This window comes from Protopterus annectens, chromosome 8.part0, assembly GCF_019279795.1.
Source record: "Protopterus annectens isolate FY-2018-M chromosome 8.part0, PAN1.0, whole genome shotgun sequence".
Lineage (NCBI taxonomy): Eukaryota > Metazoa > Chordata > Ceratodontiformes > Protopteridae > Protopterus > Protopterus annectens.
In genome coordinates this window covers 736,717,521-736,736,116 of record NC_056741.1, presented here as the reverse complement: position 1 = coordinate 736,736,116, position 18,596 = coordinate 736,717,521, and the positions used below count along the sequence as shown (strand labels likewise).

The window sequence follows — 18,596 nt, the reverse complement described above, 5'->3', positions numbered from 1 at the left end:
TATTTGTCTTGTGTGAGAAGGTCCATCCTGTAAGGTAACTTGTGATGATTGCCCTTGGCTAAATGCAGAAGAAGAGGGAACCAGTGCTGTCTTGGCCAGAAGGGAGTCACCAGCAAGATTTTGGGTTTTTCCTGCTGAATCTTGAACATGACTTATGGAGTGAGAAGAAGAGGGTATGCATAAAGAAACATCCCCTTCCAAGAAAAAGATAGGGTGTCTATCTTCCAAACCAGAGGACCAAGGACTCTGGCACAAAACAAAGGAAGTTGTCTGTTTAGAGGGGAGGCAAATAGATGTACATGAGGAGTACCCCACTGGTGGATAATGTCCAGAAACAAATCTCTGTGAAGCATCCACTCATGGAATTGAGTCAAGGGACCTGCTCAGGGTGTCTGCCACATAAATCTGACTGGAGGAGATGTACAGTGCCTTAAGAGAGACACAATACTGAACTGCAATCTCCCATGCCATGAGAGCTAGCCTGCAAAGAAAAGATTTCATCCCCCCCCCCCCATTTGTTTACATACCAGAGGACTGTGGTGTTGTCTGTAAACAGTTTAAGAGGGTCTGAAAGGAAAAGAGGATGAAAAGTCTGAAGGACCAGCAGAAGTGCTCTCATCTGTTTGATGTTGATATGCTCCTTTCTTTGGGAAGATGACCAGACCCTCAGTATCTTCATGGAGCTGAAGACTGTTCCACAACCTACATCTGAAGTGTCTGTGAACAACTCTTGAGAGGGAAGAGGAGGATGCACTGGAAAACCTGGGTTCAGGGCCACTTGCTGAATCCACCACTGAAGTTCCTTCTTCAGACAAGGATGAAAAGGAACAAAAGCATCTAGAGGATGTGCATGCTGCATCCAAACTGTTTTCAGGAACCACTGAAACTTCCTCATGTGAAGTTTGGCCAGAGATGACATTAGAATGGTGGATGCCATGAATCTCAGAAGTCTGAGAATCTCCCGGGCTGTGTCAGAGAGTAGAGGGATATACATTTGGAAGAAAGAAATGAGGGACAGTGCCTTTGGAGGAGGGGGAGAGAGGCCAGCATAAGGTCTGTCTATATCCTGCCCCCCAGGAAAACAAAATCCTGAGAAGGGGTCAGAGATGAATTTGTGAAATGTTTGGTAAACTCAAGGTTTTGCAAAAGGGAAATGGTCAAGTGTAGTTCTGCAAGGAGAAGATGCCTTAATCAGAAAGTCATCTAAGTAGTGGAAAACTTAGATGCCTTGAAGCCTGCAGAAAGCAATTACAAGTGCTAGGCATTTGGTGAATATCCTTGGGATAGTAGAAAGGCCAACGTGCAAAGCAAAGAACTGAAAATGCAAGGAAGCAACAGAGAAATGGAAATATTTCCTGTAAAGGGGATGAATAGGAATGTGAAGGTAGGCATCCTTGATATCCAGTGATGCCATACAAGTCTGAGGAAGAATGAGAAGAAATAAAGTCTGAAGGGACAGCATGCAGAAAGAAGGAACCTTCAAGAAGGTGTTGAGGTGCGAGAGGTCCAGCACTGGTCTCCAGGGACCATACTTTCTGGACACTAGACACATTCTGGAATAAAACCCGCTTCCTCTGTGATTGAGTGGAACCTCTTGAAATTTGTTCCCTGATTTTACAAGTCCTAAACGACCTCTGGGAATAAATGCAGCTGTTCCCGAGGTGGCTGAGGTATGCCTATGAAGGGAGGAAGAGATTTCAAGACCATGAAATAACTGTTTTGAATACTGGAAAGATCCCATGTGTCTTGAGTAATGTTTGCCCGAGAAAAATGAAGGGAAAGAGGAATAAGGTTGTGCTGAGAGTGGTAGTCACAGACTACCTGGTTTGTCAGGAAAGGGCTGTTTCTGGGCAGGAGCAGACTGAGAAGTCTTTGGTGGTGGAGGCCTCCTACCACCCTTTTTAGTCTTAGATGGAGGAGTGCAAGCCTGTTTCACACAAATGCAGTCTTGGAGGGATAATTTCTGTGAAACTTGGGTACAGGTGAGACAAAAATGTGTTTCAAATCCTGTAGATCCTTGCCTTTCTCCTGCAAATACTAAAACTCAACAGCAGTAGAGCCCAACAAAGTTTTATTATCCAGAGGAACATCCAGTAACTTAGCTTTAATGTCATCTGTCAATGGTTGAAGTCTTAACCAGGAATACCTTCTCAAAACAGCATAATGCAGCTGTCCTAGAGGATGATTTGCTACCTGAGAAGAAGCTCCTAATAAGGACAAGGCATTAGTTTTCCCTTCTGAATCAGGAAGATCAGAAGTAACTTGAGTGGCTTGTGATAGAAGAGTCAAAGCATATCTGGTCATGTGAGTCTGATAATTAATAGCACTAGCACGGAAAGCTAGGTTATCAGAACTATAAACCTTTTTCTCCAGCCTTTCCATAGTCCTGCTTTCCTTATCAGAAGGGATAAGTGAAGTACATGGCATTAGTCTGAAAGGTTTATCCAAAGCCACAGAGACCACAGCAGGATCAGCTGTTGGATACCTAAAAAGAAATTTGCTATCCTCTGGCATTTTATAAAAGTGGTCTGGCTTCTTGGGGCCAGGGGCTGAGAATCTGGAGTTTGGGATGCTGAAACAAAAGCATCCAATAAAGCAGGCAAAACTGGAGGAGCAGCAGAAGGTGAAGGGGACTCCATTTACAATAGGTCATAGTATTTCTTCTGCACATCACTAACCTGGGAACATTCCCGTTTGAAAAACTCCCTCATTTTGGAAATAGTTTTCCCAAAAGTAATGTCTTCTATGAGAGAATCGGTACCATTAGACTCCTCTTCTGGAGAAGCATACTCCAGAGGAGAAAGAATCTGGGTAGGGTAGGCTAAGGATTCATCATCTGAAGAAGTGTCTTCCTCAGAAGAATCCTATTCCCTAATTCTCTTTTTTGATGAATATGTCCAAGGTGGAATGAGGATAGAGAGACCAGAAGGAGGCTTAAGGACCATAAGAGCATTAAATAAGCTTTGGGTAAAACTCTGCCATTCACTTTGCGGATCTCTGGGAGAAGCAGATTACTTTGTCTTTTGCTTCTTTTTAATGTGCACATCCACCTTATGAAAAGTGGAAGGGCCCAACGTTGGCCTGCACTCCACAGTTGTAGATAGGGCTTCCTCCCTAATTAATATTTGAGGGATTCCCCCTAGGGCATTCTGAAATAAAGAGTCTCTGTTCCCACTGTATATCTGAAGCAGATATCTGCAGAGTCTCTGAAGATGTGCCTGTTGTCAGTTCCATGGTGACCTCTGAACTGGTTTCAGCCAAAGAATCTGAACCAAGGACCAGACAGACCTCTGGGCCTGCATCAGCCTCGAGAGAGACGTCTAATGTAGGAGGTGCAGCTGAAGAGCCATACCTAGACTGTTTGGTCTTTCTCCTCATTAACTCAGCAGAAGACCCAGACGTACCCTCCATAGCATCTTTTGCTAAGCATTTAGCACATTGGTTTTCTAAATACATAGCTATGAGGACAGCTAACTACATAAAGTATTAGGAGGAAAGGCCTGGCAAATGGAACAAGTTTTGTGGTTGTGAGTAGGCCCTAAGCAAAATAAGCACTCCTCGTGACTATCTTTATGTGGAATCTGTCTCCCACACTGGCATTTGCCTTTCTTGGATGACATGAAAAAACTCACAAACACAGTACCAAATAAGAAGGAGAAAAAAAAAAACATTGGGGCACTTATCTTAAATGGCTTGATACAGTAGCAAACAACTTGAGAGCTGACCATTGATTGAAGATGGCATCCAGACTGGCAGCAGAGACATTCTGAGGATAGTACATGCAGATGTCGCATGTATGCCCTATGTACACGGGGAGCATGCATGTGATGTCCCACATATTTGTAATTAGTAAAAGGCTTTGTTTTTGGTATACTCGCAAGTTGTTAGGTTGACCTTGGCAGGGGAATCCCTCATGTTATGAATACTGCAACAGTGAAGAGAGGGACTGTGACTTCCCCCAGTCTGGGCCAGTAATCAAGGAGCCTGAATCCTCATCACTGACACTGGAGAGGGACGTTTACTTGGAATGCAAATGGATGCACTTAGTATTTTTAGAAGCAGACCTCTCTGCATCAAGTGCAATTTCCCTTAAGAGCACACAGGGAACACACTCAGCCCAGGGTCTGGGTTTCTCTCTGTCTCTCCCCAGGTCCCCAGAAAGGCTTCCCACTAGCACAGCTATAGATTTAAGTCATCAGCTGAGTGTCCAAGCCAAGTGCTCCAGCACCCCCTCTGTGAAACCAGTGCTTCGTGTCCCTGGTCCAAATAGCTGACGCACATTGAGATTTGATTTACACACACACACACACACACACACACACACACACACACACACACACACACACACACACACACACACACACACCTGGGAAAGGCTGGCACAGATCTACCTACTGTGCACCCTTCTGCCCAGACTATAAGGTAGTTATCACTGCCACCAGACACTACAAAGCCAGGTACCTTAGGCTCTTGCAAGGGTACCCATTTGTACTGAGTGAAATTAATACTTATACAAATGGAAATGTTGACCAAACAACCAGGCCCCAGGAGTGGCCACAGTATCACCAATAGATACAAGTACTTTCAAAGGTTAAAACATTTTCTAAAGGACTAGCCACGATGAAAAGTTTAAATATATTTAATAATAAATAATAAAAGGACATGAAAATAATACAGCTAGAAAGATTCACACAGTTACAGTAAAACAATACTTAACTATTCTTCTTATATTTTTCTGGCTGATTTAGAGAATTACTGTTCCTACTTACTTAATAGAGCAAGGCCAGATGAAGTAGGTGAGGGATCCTTCTATATCAGGTTCTAAGAAACAGACTGCTCTGAAACTTGCCTCACCTAATATTAAAACATCATTTCTGTAGAGAATGGCATTACATACATCTGGTCATCTGACTTCTGGATCCCATGCAACCACCATTGCTAGAAACTGCCAGGACTTAGCACCTACATGCCTGTAATACACTTGCAAGAGCATTGCTCAGATCTGGTGCAGCATCTGGAAGTCCATTACAAACTTCTCCTCCTCCTGCAGAGACTAACAAACCATGCTTCTTACAGACCTTGCATTTCTAGCTTCATTCAAAACTGTGAGATAACATCTTTATGGGCTAGGCCCAGTAATTTAATTTCTTACTATTTCTCATAGTTAGCTGGAACTTCTTCTCTTTAAGTATCCTCTGTTATGTATAGATAGATAGGTATATATTTAATTCAGTTAAAATACAGTCAGGACCCACTGTTGGTGTTGGTACATTTTTAACACAAGCAAATTTACAAATCCATTTCCAACACAAACATCTGTACAAATCAAGTTTGCTATTCAAGTGATATACAATTTTTTATTAAATTCCAGCTAGCTGTGCTGGCATATGTTACACATCCACTGCCCTACTTCTCCTTGCATAGCTGGCAATACCTCACATCATCACAAGGACATATGTCATTATGGTAAGATTTTACACATCTATACTTTCTCTTAGTAACACCTGGATTGTATAAGGATGAGCGCATCATTCTTTTCATGAGTCAGGTGCCTAGTTATACAGCAGGTATGATGCTTAGTGCATTGTATTTAGTACACAGAACGGATAATGCCTATGAATGCAGTTACCCATGTTTAATGATTGTTCAGGTGTCAGATCTCCCTTCCAAAACATTATGTTTGGTATGCTTTACCAATGTATGCTGCACAAAATTATCTGTGCATCTGTAAGACCTTTTCTAAACCTATAATTTTCAGATAATTGTATCCCAAAAGACTATTATATTTAATTTCACTTATGAAATTTAAAATGCTCTGCAGTTACTGATTTCCATAAAGAGTTTACAATCTCTTTAAGTGAATTACAGACTGTTTACTTTATTTATTTATTTAACATTTGTTGACTGGGAAAGTTCGACTAGGACAGAGCCTATTTTCAATTACTTTATTTATTTATTTAATATTTGTTGACCGGGAAAGTCCGACTAGGGCAGAGCCTATTTTCAGTGGAGGCCCAGAGAGAAACACTCCAGACACATGTCTTTGGAATGTGGGAAGAAACTAGAGTACCCAGAGGAAACTCACGTGAACACAGGGAGGACATGCAGACTCCAGACAGAAGGCACCCCAGCCAAGAATCGAACCAGACAACCTCTTGCTGTGAGTCAACAACATTAACCACTGGACCACTGTACAGCCCAAACAACTTAACAGTCCATAAGATGTGGTTCTTTCTATCTAACAATACTTGTATTGTCTGTCTACTACAATATAATTTACAAAATAATATAGTTCCTCTCTTTCAATATAAATTGCACAGTCTTTCCTAGTTTCGTTAAAAGTATTAATATGACCTAGATGCTCTTCCATTTAAAACTCTGCAGACATTCACTTAATTTACTATTCAGGATTTCCTGCATAGCTCTCTGTTGTTCCTGATTTTGCCTCAGACTTTTTGAGCTACCTCTTGTAAAAGTTTTGATTTATAGTGCAATTCACTCAGAGTCAATAATTACAAGTATTAGAGTTTTGTACTTATTCTTCAAAGAATGCACATTAATTCAAACCTTGTTGCGGTTTTAACTTTCTAAGTGAAGAAAACTAAGTTAAGAATTGTCTCAGGATTTGGCCTTTGTCCTCCATTATTTTTTGGCTTTGTCTCTATTTCTTGAGCAAAACAGTTTGGTATAAACCAAGTATTAATACAAATACTGCATAAACATCACAATTATATCTCCTTTATAAATATTTTGATTGTCCAACTTGGGCTGTGTGCTTTTTATTTATCAGGATAAAGATAACGTTGAACCTTTAAGTTGACACCTTTTGTTTTAATCTCAAGGCTATTAAATCTGCAACAAAGCATCTTGGGAACTATATTTGTATTACAAAATGTAAACATGCATGTTCATTTTCAAATTGCTGCAGAAATCTGGAGCCAAGATAATTGTATCAATCTGGAATTATGTTCTTTTATGAAATTCTCTAGTTAATTCTTCAGAAGAAACAAGTTTGTTATAAGTACTTTTTCTTCTTGCAATTTGTTCAGATAATTTCAGGAAACTGATGAAGCTGCAATGTTCTAAAAATATCATTGGCTTGATAATATAGTTTCCATTTTTGGATAGTGTACCACTTATTACCTTTTCCTGTATTACTAAATAAATACTGTATGGCCTTTTGTTCCCATAATGTGTACTACATCTGTTTTTCATGCTGTTCTTTTCAAGTCTTGATTTCACGTTAAGTAAGAAATGCAATACTGAAATTTAGCCCAAAGTTGTAAAAACCTCTGATCACTTACATCTCATTTTGTTTCAGCTGAGTGAGGCAGAGGATCCAGACAGAGGTCAGCCTTGTAATTCGTGTGGGGAGCAGTGTCCTGGATTTCTTGTCCACGGATGGAGGTACGGTTGAAAAGTAGTTTGCATTAAGCAAGATATATTCATTGCTTGTAGTGCATTGTTACCAGAAAATGCATATGTTTGTCATTGTTATGCACCGGCCCACATATGTGAATTAGATGTAAACTATCATTTTAAAGCTCTGGTGCATCAGATTCCAGGTTCTAGTTTTTAGCTTTGGCAACTCTCTCCATTTTGTTTGGATAGTGGGTTCATAAAACACTGAAACATTATACGCAACCATCTCTATCTAAGCAAAATGAGAAAGTAGTCCAGGTCTGGGTCATCCACTATTTAATGGTTAGTATAGTGCTGATTTTCCATAAATAGTCTAGCTCTAACTTAAAATAAAGGCTATATGGTACTGCTCATACCTGTCAACTGTACAAATTTTCAATGAGCGTCCAGATTTTTGTCTTGTATTTTTGGTCTGTTCTTTATAAAGTTTGTGTTTTTCTGCCAAATTATTGAGGACTGAAGTCAAAATAGTCACATACATTTGGGTTTCAGACTTCGTATCCTTCAGAAAATGCATGCTAATGCAAAATCTGTTATTCTAGCAACTTTCTAAGTTTATAAGAGCAATATTTAAATTATGTCCCTGAGCTTCACCCTTTATCCCCCCACCCCCATTATTTTGGCTTTATTTAGATTTCTTGCATTTAGAGTTTGCGAGTTATGGCGCTGGTGGTGACAGGCCTTTTTGTTCCATTCTCTACTGTCAAAACTTGTCCCAGAGGATTGGTTCAAACTTGCATTATAATTTGTTATTGCTTGGATGTGTTGGCTTATCTGAAAGCTGGACTGTGTCCAGCTGGATTTCAGTCTGTTGTACTTTGTCTTTGAAAATAAATATACCTGAGATGAGCCTATGGCAGATCTGAATGTTAGTAAATGTATATCAGTGTAGAGCAAACTAAATGTTTCAAGTTGAGATATAGCCAGAATGCTTGTCTTCTTGACTCTCTGTTATACATTCATCAATTATAGTCGTCACTGTTCTGTATGTACTTGTATGTTATTTTTTCCCCTCTTTTGTGTGTATTCTTTTCCTGAACCTCTTGAATGGTCATCTCAGTAATAATTTTTTACCATTTTATCATTTTACCATTGATTCTTAATGCTAGTTGTTCAGGGAATAATTACTTCATGTAATATTGAGGAGCACAAAATGACATCGACATAATGCTAGCATAGATTTTCTTGGTAATTTCTTTAACATATACTGTTTTTATTATTTTGGAGCCTTCCTTCCTGGACCTTTCCTGAAAATGTTTTTATTTTGATGGATTGATTGACTGTTTACCGTGAAAGTCCATCTGAGCTAAATAAATAAATAAAACCAAATGCATATAAATAAACAAAGTTAGTCATTGTAGTGTCCTTTAAGTGCAAAATAAGTAGGTTGTCCAGTTGTTTAAAAAGTTATCTAACCTATTGTCTGGCCTTGCTGTGGCAGACTGAATTCAGTAAAAAGCTCAGATCAGCAGCAGCCCACTTTACAGAGGACTGAGCAACTGTTTTCACTCTGATTCTCACTTTGATGTGGCAAGTCTGACTGTCTCTTAATGACAACCTGAGTGACCAGTATCTGTTTATTTTCAGTTAGATAAAATTCCTGTCCTAGGTGTTGGATCTCTGTTACTTGCCACTCATAGAAGTTCACACATTCATCCCCAAGCATCTCATCCCCAATCCATTCTGCCCACCAAACACTACCCAGAAGATTACCAATTTCTTGTTTTTCCCCCTCTTCAGCATTTTTCTTCATCCTTTCAACTCACCCTACCTGGCCACTCTGCACTTGTAAAAAGGCTAGGCCCCCAGAACCAATAGGATTCTAGATATGCTGAGGTGTATTTTAAAGGTTTTTACAAGCTTAGCATAGAGGGTTAAGGATATGAGCTGTTAATTTCTTTCCTGTAGTTCAGGGTTTAATTCCCACCAGTCTTCATTTGCCTGCTGTGAGGTTCTTAAGTTGCATAAGCTCAGAAAGTTCTGTGAGGCAGTTGTAAAACTGGGCTAGGCTCCTCCTTGGTCTCACTGACATCATTCTTAATAACGACTTATGAACCTTTCGATTCAGTGGTAGCCCGAACAAAGATTTGTAAGGGTAGAAATTCATTTCTATAATTTGTTTTACTCTGTAACAGTTTTGTCCTTCCTTTCAATACATCCTAACTGTAATAATCATGGAGAAAACAATTGAATTAAGCAGGGCTATGGTGGTGGTTAGGCCCCCAATAGCCATATCATTCTAGATGATGATAGGTGCATTATATAGCTTTTTTTTTCTCCAATGGTTTGATATAGTGATGTCCTGGACAAAAAAAAAGTGAGCATGGAAAGAACTTCAGCCTTGTTTATTTTCTTTCATTAAAGAAATATTCAAACCTGACACAGGTAGTTTCATAGTTTCCAATAAACTGACTTTTGGAAGACACACAAGTCTGGGAATTCTGCTTGCCTCCCTACTCTTAAATGATAGTTTCTTTGTATCTCTATGATCTGAAATCAGAAGAAATTAAATGATTTAATGCACACTGAATAACTGCTTAATTTCATTTCTCCCAGTCTGAAAAGAGAAACTCAGAAAAGAGAGCAAGTGAACTTGTCATTTTAGGTAAATTTCAGTAACTGGCCCATAAGTAAAAGAATCAGAAAACCTGAAAGAAAGTCAATCACAAAAGGCGAGGAGAAAACACTGACTATGAAGAATTCTGAAGCTGTTCAGCTAAAAGCAGTGCAGTCTCCAGCTTTTGTGCAAGACATGACTTCCAATAAAATAGAGGAACAAAATAAGTCAAATGCACTCAGAACTGATTAAAATAAATGAAACACTGAAGGAGTATTTCAACTTAATTAACAAAAGGCTGGAAAAAATGGAAGAAGCTGTAAACAGATAATCAGATGAGGTGATGAGACTGCTCAAGAAATGTTTCAAAAAATGACAGGATTAGAGGATAGAGCATGTAGCAAAAATCTGAGATTTTATGCTTTACCAGAGAAACTGGAAGAAACCGGCTATATTGATTTTATGAAGCAGAAATAAGCAACTAGACTGATATTCCACAGCAAGCATTGTTAATTTTAAAAGGCACATCTGTATGCTCCAAACCTGGTCATGCGAAAGCCACCTAGACCTTTAATAGTAAAGATGCAGTCCTACCAGCAGAAAGAGTTGATTCTGACAATACGTGGCAGAAGGAAAAGTACTAAAAGTGGGAGACAGTAAAGTGTTTGTGAAAAATGATTATTCATTGCATCAGGCAGAAGAGGGTTAAAGTTATTCTAGTAATCAGGAATGTCAAGAAGCAGGAGTGAGATTCATGCTGCTGTACACAGCTATTTTCAGAATATTCTTCCTGGAGGATTAAAATAATTTCTGAGACAGAACATATTAAGGAGGAAATACAAATATTTGCCCAACAAAAAGTGAGCTATCAAACAGGAGATTCTGCTTCTTGATCTTCTGGTAATAAAGCCTATATATAGAGAGACCGTGCCAGTGAAACCTTTTCTAGTATTTCAAAAGTAAATGCTTGAGAGAGAGAAAAAAGCATGAGTTGACTACAAGTACTGGGAGTGCATTGGAAATGATTTGGGAGATGGACATAAACAGAATATCAGCAACTCAGAAACTGACAAATGTGGGATTATAAAGCATTACTTATGTTTGTGAAACATGACAGAACAAGAAAACAACTTTGTTAAACTTGTAGGAACTCCAAAGCATATGCCCTGCTTCATGTCATTAATGATTGAAAGAACATTTAGGAGCAGGGAAGAGGAAGGAAAGTTAACTGCAAGTTAAACAAAGTTTTGTTCTTAACAGTAGTATTTTTGTAATGCATGACATAACATGCATGTTATAAAGTAAAGCTTACTCAGTTATTTTTGAGTGCAATAGGGATAATAAAGTAGACAGGTTCCCTTGTTCTTTTTTCCTTATTTATTTCTCCTTGTTCAGTTTTAAGAATTGTAGGCACTGCAAAGTAAAAAGTGAAGAAAAGTCTGGAGAAAAGAGCATGATATAAGAAAAATTGATATGCCTTTTCTTACTCTTGCATAGAGGAATGATTGGATTAAGGTCCTTGGCTTGATCTAGTAACAAGCTTTAAGGGGAAATAAACAAATACAAAAAGAACACTGAATATAATAAAGTTTTCCTCTAGCAGATGAGTGCTTATAGTAGAAGCAACTATCTGGTTCTCGTTTTACTATGAAGACAATCATATAAGGTGCAATTCTTTCAATGGCTAAGAGATGATGTTTTCTGAAAGCATTCAAGTGTTTTTCCTAATCTGGAAGAGGAGGAAAAGATAATAATGGCAGATTTGTAGTACTAAGAGTCTATTGGCAAGGGAGGAGGATTACATTGGCATGTATTTGTATTCCACCTAAAACTGCTACAACACAGCTTAAGAAAATACTAAGAGAGAAAAATCAGCTGTCAGCAGAGACTATTACTTAGAGGTGGGGACTGGAATTTGATTTGCAGTAGTGATGATATGTCCGGGGGCCTAAAAGGGAAAATATAACAAAAGAAGGTAGATTTTTTGAAGACATTTATGCAAATATTTGGCAAAGAAGATATGAATTCAGTGTAGGAGTTTGGAGTGAATTTACATATAATTCCTCAATGTACAAAAACCTGGCTAGGTTAGACAGAAATTTAAAAAAAAATTGTGTATTCATTTGAAAATTTTGATATGCATCTAATGACAATTTTAGAGCATGCACCAATAACTAAAATAAAAATGCAGGGTAATGAAATAAAAATGAGATACGGGTGGTTTCCCACCTATCTGTTAAAAAGAGAAGAATTTAAGGAATAGGTAGTGGAAATTATTCAGGAGTTGTTAGACAACATAGAAACTTCTGAAAAATATAGCTAAGAGGTGGGATAAAATTAAAGTGGAGTTTAAAAAGTAGAGTGGAAATAGAGAGATATGGTTAAGAAGTAACGAAAATTATTTAGAGGGACTGACAGGTTAAAGTATTGCAGAATGGGGGAATCCCACAGAACAAGAAGAGGAGCAATTGCAGAATACAAAACATAAAATAAGGGATTAACTTGATAATATGCATGGGTTTAGAAAGACTGCTGTTAAGCAACTGCCTTTTGATAATAACTACAGAGCACAAAACATTTTAGCATAACAACTCCAGCAACAGAAAGTAGAAAGTGTTGTCGCCAAGCATAGAAAGCCTATAACAAGAAAGATAACCAGAGATACTGCAGAGGTACTAGAAATATTTTGGGAATTTTATGAAAATCTGTATAAAACAGAGAAATATGGAAATCAAGAAAAGATACAAATGAAAATGTTTATGGAAGAATTAAATGCCAAGGTTAGAGGTAGAAGAGGCTCAATTACTAATAGGGTAGGAGGAGATGAGATAAAAATGGTAATGTATAACCAATCTGATGGAAAGTTCCCAGGAAGAGATGATATTCCTGTGGACGTTTGGAAGCTAGGAGGGAAGAAACTGAAAGATCTGGAAGGGATCACAGGCAAAAATTAAAATAGATGGTTTCCTCTCTGATAACTACTTTTTGAGCAGAGAAACCAGGCAGTGGTGTCCTCTTTTTCCCTTTGTTATTGGCATTATATTTAGAACCATTGGCAAAGAAAAGAAGGGACTCAGAAATTCAAGGATATAATTGGTATGGTAGTCAAGAAAAGCTGGCTTTATTTGTAGATGCTATTATTTTGTACCTGATAAAACTAGAAGAGGACATTTTAGTGTTGTACATTGAGACAGTTTCAAGTATCTTCAGGATGCAAAATCAATGAAGATAAAATGAAGGTAATAGCTGTAAAGTATGTACCCACATGTAAATTGGTTCAGCAATACCCATATTTATGGTGACATGATAAAGTGAAGTACTTTGGAGTATGGATTAAAAAGGAATCTGTTACGGCACCTAAGGATATGTGGGGAGAGACTAAACAAAAGATGATACAAAACTGAAATGTTGGAAACTCCTTTTATGGATATAGCTAGAAAGGTACAAACAGTCAAATATTTTTAGTCCCTTTAGTTTTATACACAGATCAGGCATATTTTTATCAACCAGAGTAGAAGTTGTGGATAGAAGTTAATAAGGAGTTAAAGGATTTTGTTCTGGGAGGGAAAGACAGCAAGAGTCAAATGGGATAATCTGATACTTCCAATAGAACAAGATGGTTTAGGATTATCTGATTTGAAGAGGTGTTTCAGAGCTGCACAGTTAAGGTGCCTATACATAGCACAAGCAGACAGCTATAATTCAAAGTAGAAAGGGATGATGATGAATCATGGGGGAAGTTCAAGAAACAGAGACTGGAATTTTGGATGCACATCCTTAAGAAGAATAGTAGTAAGAATACAGAATATTGTATTCATAAAGCAGCTGAAAATATTCTAAGAATTAAGCCAGCATGGGAATAGAGAAAGGAAATTCTGCAATTAGGGATGACTGCAATTAAGAATACAGACAATAGACAAGAGGGGGCTGGAATTTACTGGAGAAAACTGGCAAAGGAACCAAGCTATGGAGAACAAATTAGAGAGGCAAAGGTAGTAGAATGGGAAGAGGCCAATAATTTATTGGGACTGCAGTCTAGAGAGATTACCTTCCCTATCAAGGATTGACATCAGAGTGTAGACAAAGAGAAATAAATAGGGGAATCCTAAGGGAAAGACCAGCACTGGTAGAGTTTTAGCAGAATCTAGAACTGAAGCTGCTGTTAAAAAGGGATAATTAGTAGAACATATAAAATAGTGCATGATAACTGTAAGAATCAATCAGAGGAGGTTAAAGAGGATTTGGAAGAGAATGAATAAGCAATTTTCAAAGAAATAATGGGTGATATATGCAACAAAGTCTACAGGGTTAGGATATTTGCTTGGAAGTGTTTACATAGGTATTTATACCCTAATTAGACTCCAGACAGATAGCAAATGTTGGAGGTGCAATGGGGAAGAAAAAAGTAATTGGGAAAATTTGGGGGTGTAATGAGTTGGCAGACTTTAACAATTCCCTGCAGACTACTCTATCAGAAAATACTGGGTGAGCAAATTGGCATAACTAAGGAAATCATTTTTTGACCTATGGTACAGAATTGGAATTGCCTAGACATAGTAAGGCCATGCAGAGTCTAACTTATGGTAGCTATCAAAAACAACAATTACTAGAAAATGGAAATCAAAGTCTAAACCAACTGTACTAGAGGTACTGAATATAGCAACAGAGATGAACAACTGGAAATTGGATCTTTAGAAAAATTGAGGAGCAAATTACATAGAAAAAAAGAATTGTGAAAAGAGTCCATGCAGCATAATGTCTTGGAGGAGAGGAGGAATGAGGTTTAAAAGAATTTGAAAGTTTGCCGAATAATGACTGGATAGATTATAAGTGATGAATACTGTGTGCAACTAAAATTATGCCCATATGGTTTGTTTTCATTTATATAAATGTATGTTTGCCTAGGTCATAAGTGATAATTTAATAAAGGATGTTTTTTGTTTTAAAAAATGGAAATCTTTGGAATAATTCATTCAGAAAAAATGGTTTGGAGGAGGAATGAGGTTTAAGAGAAGGCAGTCACTGAATAATTTATACAATGTTGCTTAGATTATATAACATATAACAATATATGTGATATAGAATGCTTGTAAATGTGTTAATATGGTTTGATTGTTTTTATATAAATGTAATTTTGCCTATGTCACAAGTGATAATTCAGTAAAGGTGTTAAAAAAGAAATTAAATGATTTAATGGCCCCAGTAATGCATGTAAAGTTTAATTTCTGGCTTGTATAAGTACAGCCTGTCTCCTCACCCCTACCTCAAATGACAGCCACCATCTCTGTGCTATTCTAATGTTAGGCTGGGACAGTGAAAGTAAAAATGGTCAAATTACTGAATTTCCTGTTGTCAGACATGTGCAACATTCTTCATTAACTCTACTTATAAAATATATCTACCTGTACATGTCTGATGTCTGACTGTGAGGAAAGTGAAAAAATAAAGATCACAGTAATGTATTCCAATTTGTTGCTGCAAGACAGTATGTTATCTCTGTATAAGCTACAGCAGCATTTCATGCATATATTTGAGGTTTACACATAAGGACAGTTCTTGAACTATTGACCACACTGTTCCTAGCCAACCCCCAAGAGCTATTGAAACCCTTTGTGCACACCTCTGAGTATAGCCAGTTTTAGACCAACTGGGGCATGGGGCAGAGGCTGAAGATTGCCCCCCATTAAATCTGGGTCCAAATCCCTTTGTATAGCCACGGGTCTGGGGTGACTATGACCCTAGAAGTCTTGAGGGGCTAGATATACTGAAATGCATTTTATGGCATTATTTTTAAAGATTCCACGTTTTTAACTGCACTTTTGTAATGCTAATCAGAAGAACTCTGGGTATGTGAATGTTTTTTGCACACATCTGAGCAATGGTGGTTGAATTAAGAAGGGGATGTCTTTTGGGGTTAGGGGTTAAGAGACATGCTGTGTATATGTGTCTGACAGTGTGTATGTATGTACCTCCTTTATTGTGTGTGACCAACAGTAAAATTTTTAGTACTTTTGTATGTTTTCACACCGACACATTCATACTGACAAAATAGGCCTATCAGAAAATAATCACACATACACTACATGCCTGCCTACAAGCCACTTGGAGAAACACCAGTGCCCCTTTTATTAACAACATGCCTTTGGCATTTGTGGAAACCAGAGCACCTGGAAAAAAACAATACTGACAAAGGGAACATGTAGAATAAACCTGGTATAAAATATAACCAACAACTCAGATTGTTATCAACTGTGAAAAAGCAATGCTATTTGCTGCACCACAGTGGCAACAATCACTTGCTTTCACATACAACCTGCCCAGACCATCAAAGGCAGCCACTCATTGTATACAAGGCTAATGACTGACTGTGATGGAAAGTGAAAGAAACCATAGCTAACTTATTACTCTTTCATACACTGTAACACACTCGTATACAAGCCATAGCAACACTCCTTTTACATGAAGTTTAGCAATTACAGTACATTAAGTGGCACTGCGCCTGCAAAGCTAGTTCTGGGACTGTTAACAGTGATAAAATAACTGCATGGATAAATCATTTTCATTCACAGATGACCTCCATACCCATCATTTTTTTTTCAGTTTTGGCTGTTTACACCTCAGGTGCTTGACTATGATTTAAAAATGGCCATAGCAAAACATTCTACTGTGGTTCTCACAAATGCACACTAGTCATGGAAAGCCAGTCTGTTTAACATCAGGGTAATTCTCATGTACAAACCACCCCCATACTCAGTAGTTGTAGCTGAATTGTTGAGTATGCAAAGCTCAAATGCCTGATTGTTATACAGATAATGGCCACTGTAATGTATTTCAACTTTGTTCCACACAAACAATAGCTGCAATAAAGTTTTTTCACTTGAGTCACAAAAAGAGATGTCTCTTGCAGCATATTGTTTTGGAGGATGTTAGTCCTGCAAAGCCAGAATGATGACTGTTTAACTTAAGCAAATGACAGGAGAGTCAGTCACTTTAAACCACAGGCAGTTCCTGTACCCATCAATTGTGTCCACTTTGATTGTGTACACTCATATGTCTGATTTATAAAATAAAATGGCCACAGTAACTTGCTTCAACCACACTGTAGCCAGCCACAGTTTAAGTATTCCATGTACTTCATACAAACATACATTAATCTTGCAAAGCGATGACAATGATTGTTCAACTTAAGTAAACCACAGCAGACAAGAATAACTGATTTTCATACACAGGTGGCTCTTGTACCCAGCATTTAACTGAAAATAGGATACTGCTCAGATGTCCGGTTGTAATAAATTAAGTAAATATGATGTATAAAAATGGCCACAATAATGCAATTCATCTTTCTTTTACATATGTAATAAGCCAGCCACAGTGTAAAGTGTTCCAACTTGGTTCATGTAAATGGTTGTTATTTTAAGTTTTTTACAACATGTGACTTTATTAATTGATTAATTATTAATTGTTTAATTGGAATGTGGTTTCACTATAAAACCACGTAAATGTATTGTATTTGGATCTGATGAAGGAAGAGCACTGACTATTCCGAAAGCGCTCATTTTATTAAATTCTGTTTGTACTGTTTTCTGACTTGTTTTTTGCCTTTTTTGGTTTTAAATGCAAATTCACCCTGCAAACTCCACTTCCAACAATTTCTGGTAACCTGCAAGGACAAAAAAGAAGTCTTACTTACTATAAAAGTTCATTCTGCTTGAAATGTACATCAAGCCATTATGGTACTGCAAGGTACAGACTCATTAAACTATTTGCATTGCTTTTCATTGTTCAAAGTTTCTGGGCTTTCTGTTTGGTCTAACTCCACCACAAGCTAGACAATGAATCATAGAACCTTTGATACTGTATGATTCATTGTTTAGACTGTGGGTGAAACTAACAGAAAATCTAGAAACTAAGTAGTGTGCAGCACTTCCCTTATATGGCAGCACAACTACTTTTCAGTAGGAGTGCTACAACATTTTTTTCGTTAAGTAAAAAAGAAAATTCAAAACACACCCCCACCCAAGTGTTACCCTAGGGTCATGAATATATTTAGTGAGTTCTTCAGCATTTTCACTGATCAGAATCATCAGACCAGTTCTGGCTGTCCTGAAAGTTGTCTCAAAATAGAACTTTTTCATATTTCAGAATTACTGATAGTGGGCATGTACAATTGTAAAAAGCAAATGTTCTTTATGTGGACCACTGTTGCAGTCATAATTTTTAGGATTTCAGCCACAGGTGAGGTCCAGCATCTATCCTGACTTTGAGTTTCTCACCTTCCTCTCATTGCTATGTATGCAACCATGTTTTCAGCATAAAGGAGAGACTTCAGCCATTACCATATTTACTTCTTTCTTACTGCAGTATAGCAGCACATACTCCCCTATGTATAGGTCCAACATCTATCCTGACTTCTAGAGTTTTTCACCTTCCTCTCATTGAGTTTACTCATTGCTAGGTATTCAACCATGTTTTCAACATAAAGGAGAGACCTCAACCATTACCATATTTAATACTTTCTTACTGCAGTATAGCAACACTTACTCACCTTTGTATGAAAGTGGTGGTCAGTCTTTCAGTTCAGCTTATGATCCAGAGGTGGCCAGGTAAGTACCCCAGT

General features: G+C 37.9%; 1 protein-coding gene across 1 annotated transcript in view; it reads left to right on the top strand.

Moving 5' to 3' along the window:
- PRICKLE3 (prickle planar cell polarity protein 3) overlaps positions 1-18,596 on the top strand; it is a 1,188,758-nt gene that overhangs the window by 552,174 nt on the left and 617,988 nt on the right. Inside the window, exon 2 of the mRNA XM_044080198.1 lies at positions 7,322-7,407. Within this exon, the coding sequence (XP_043936133.1) occupies positions 7,322-7,407 (86 nt within the window). The remainder of the gene's footprint in view (positions 1-7,321; positions 7,408-18,596) is intronic.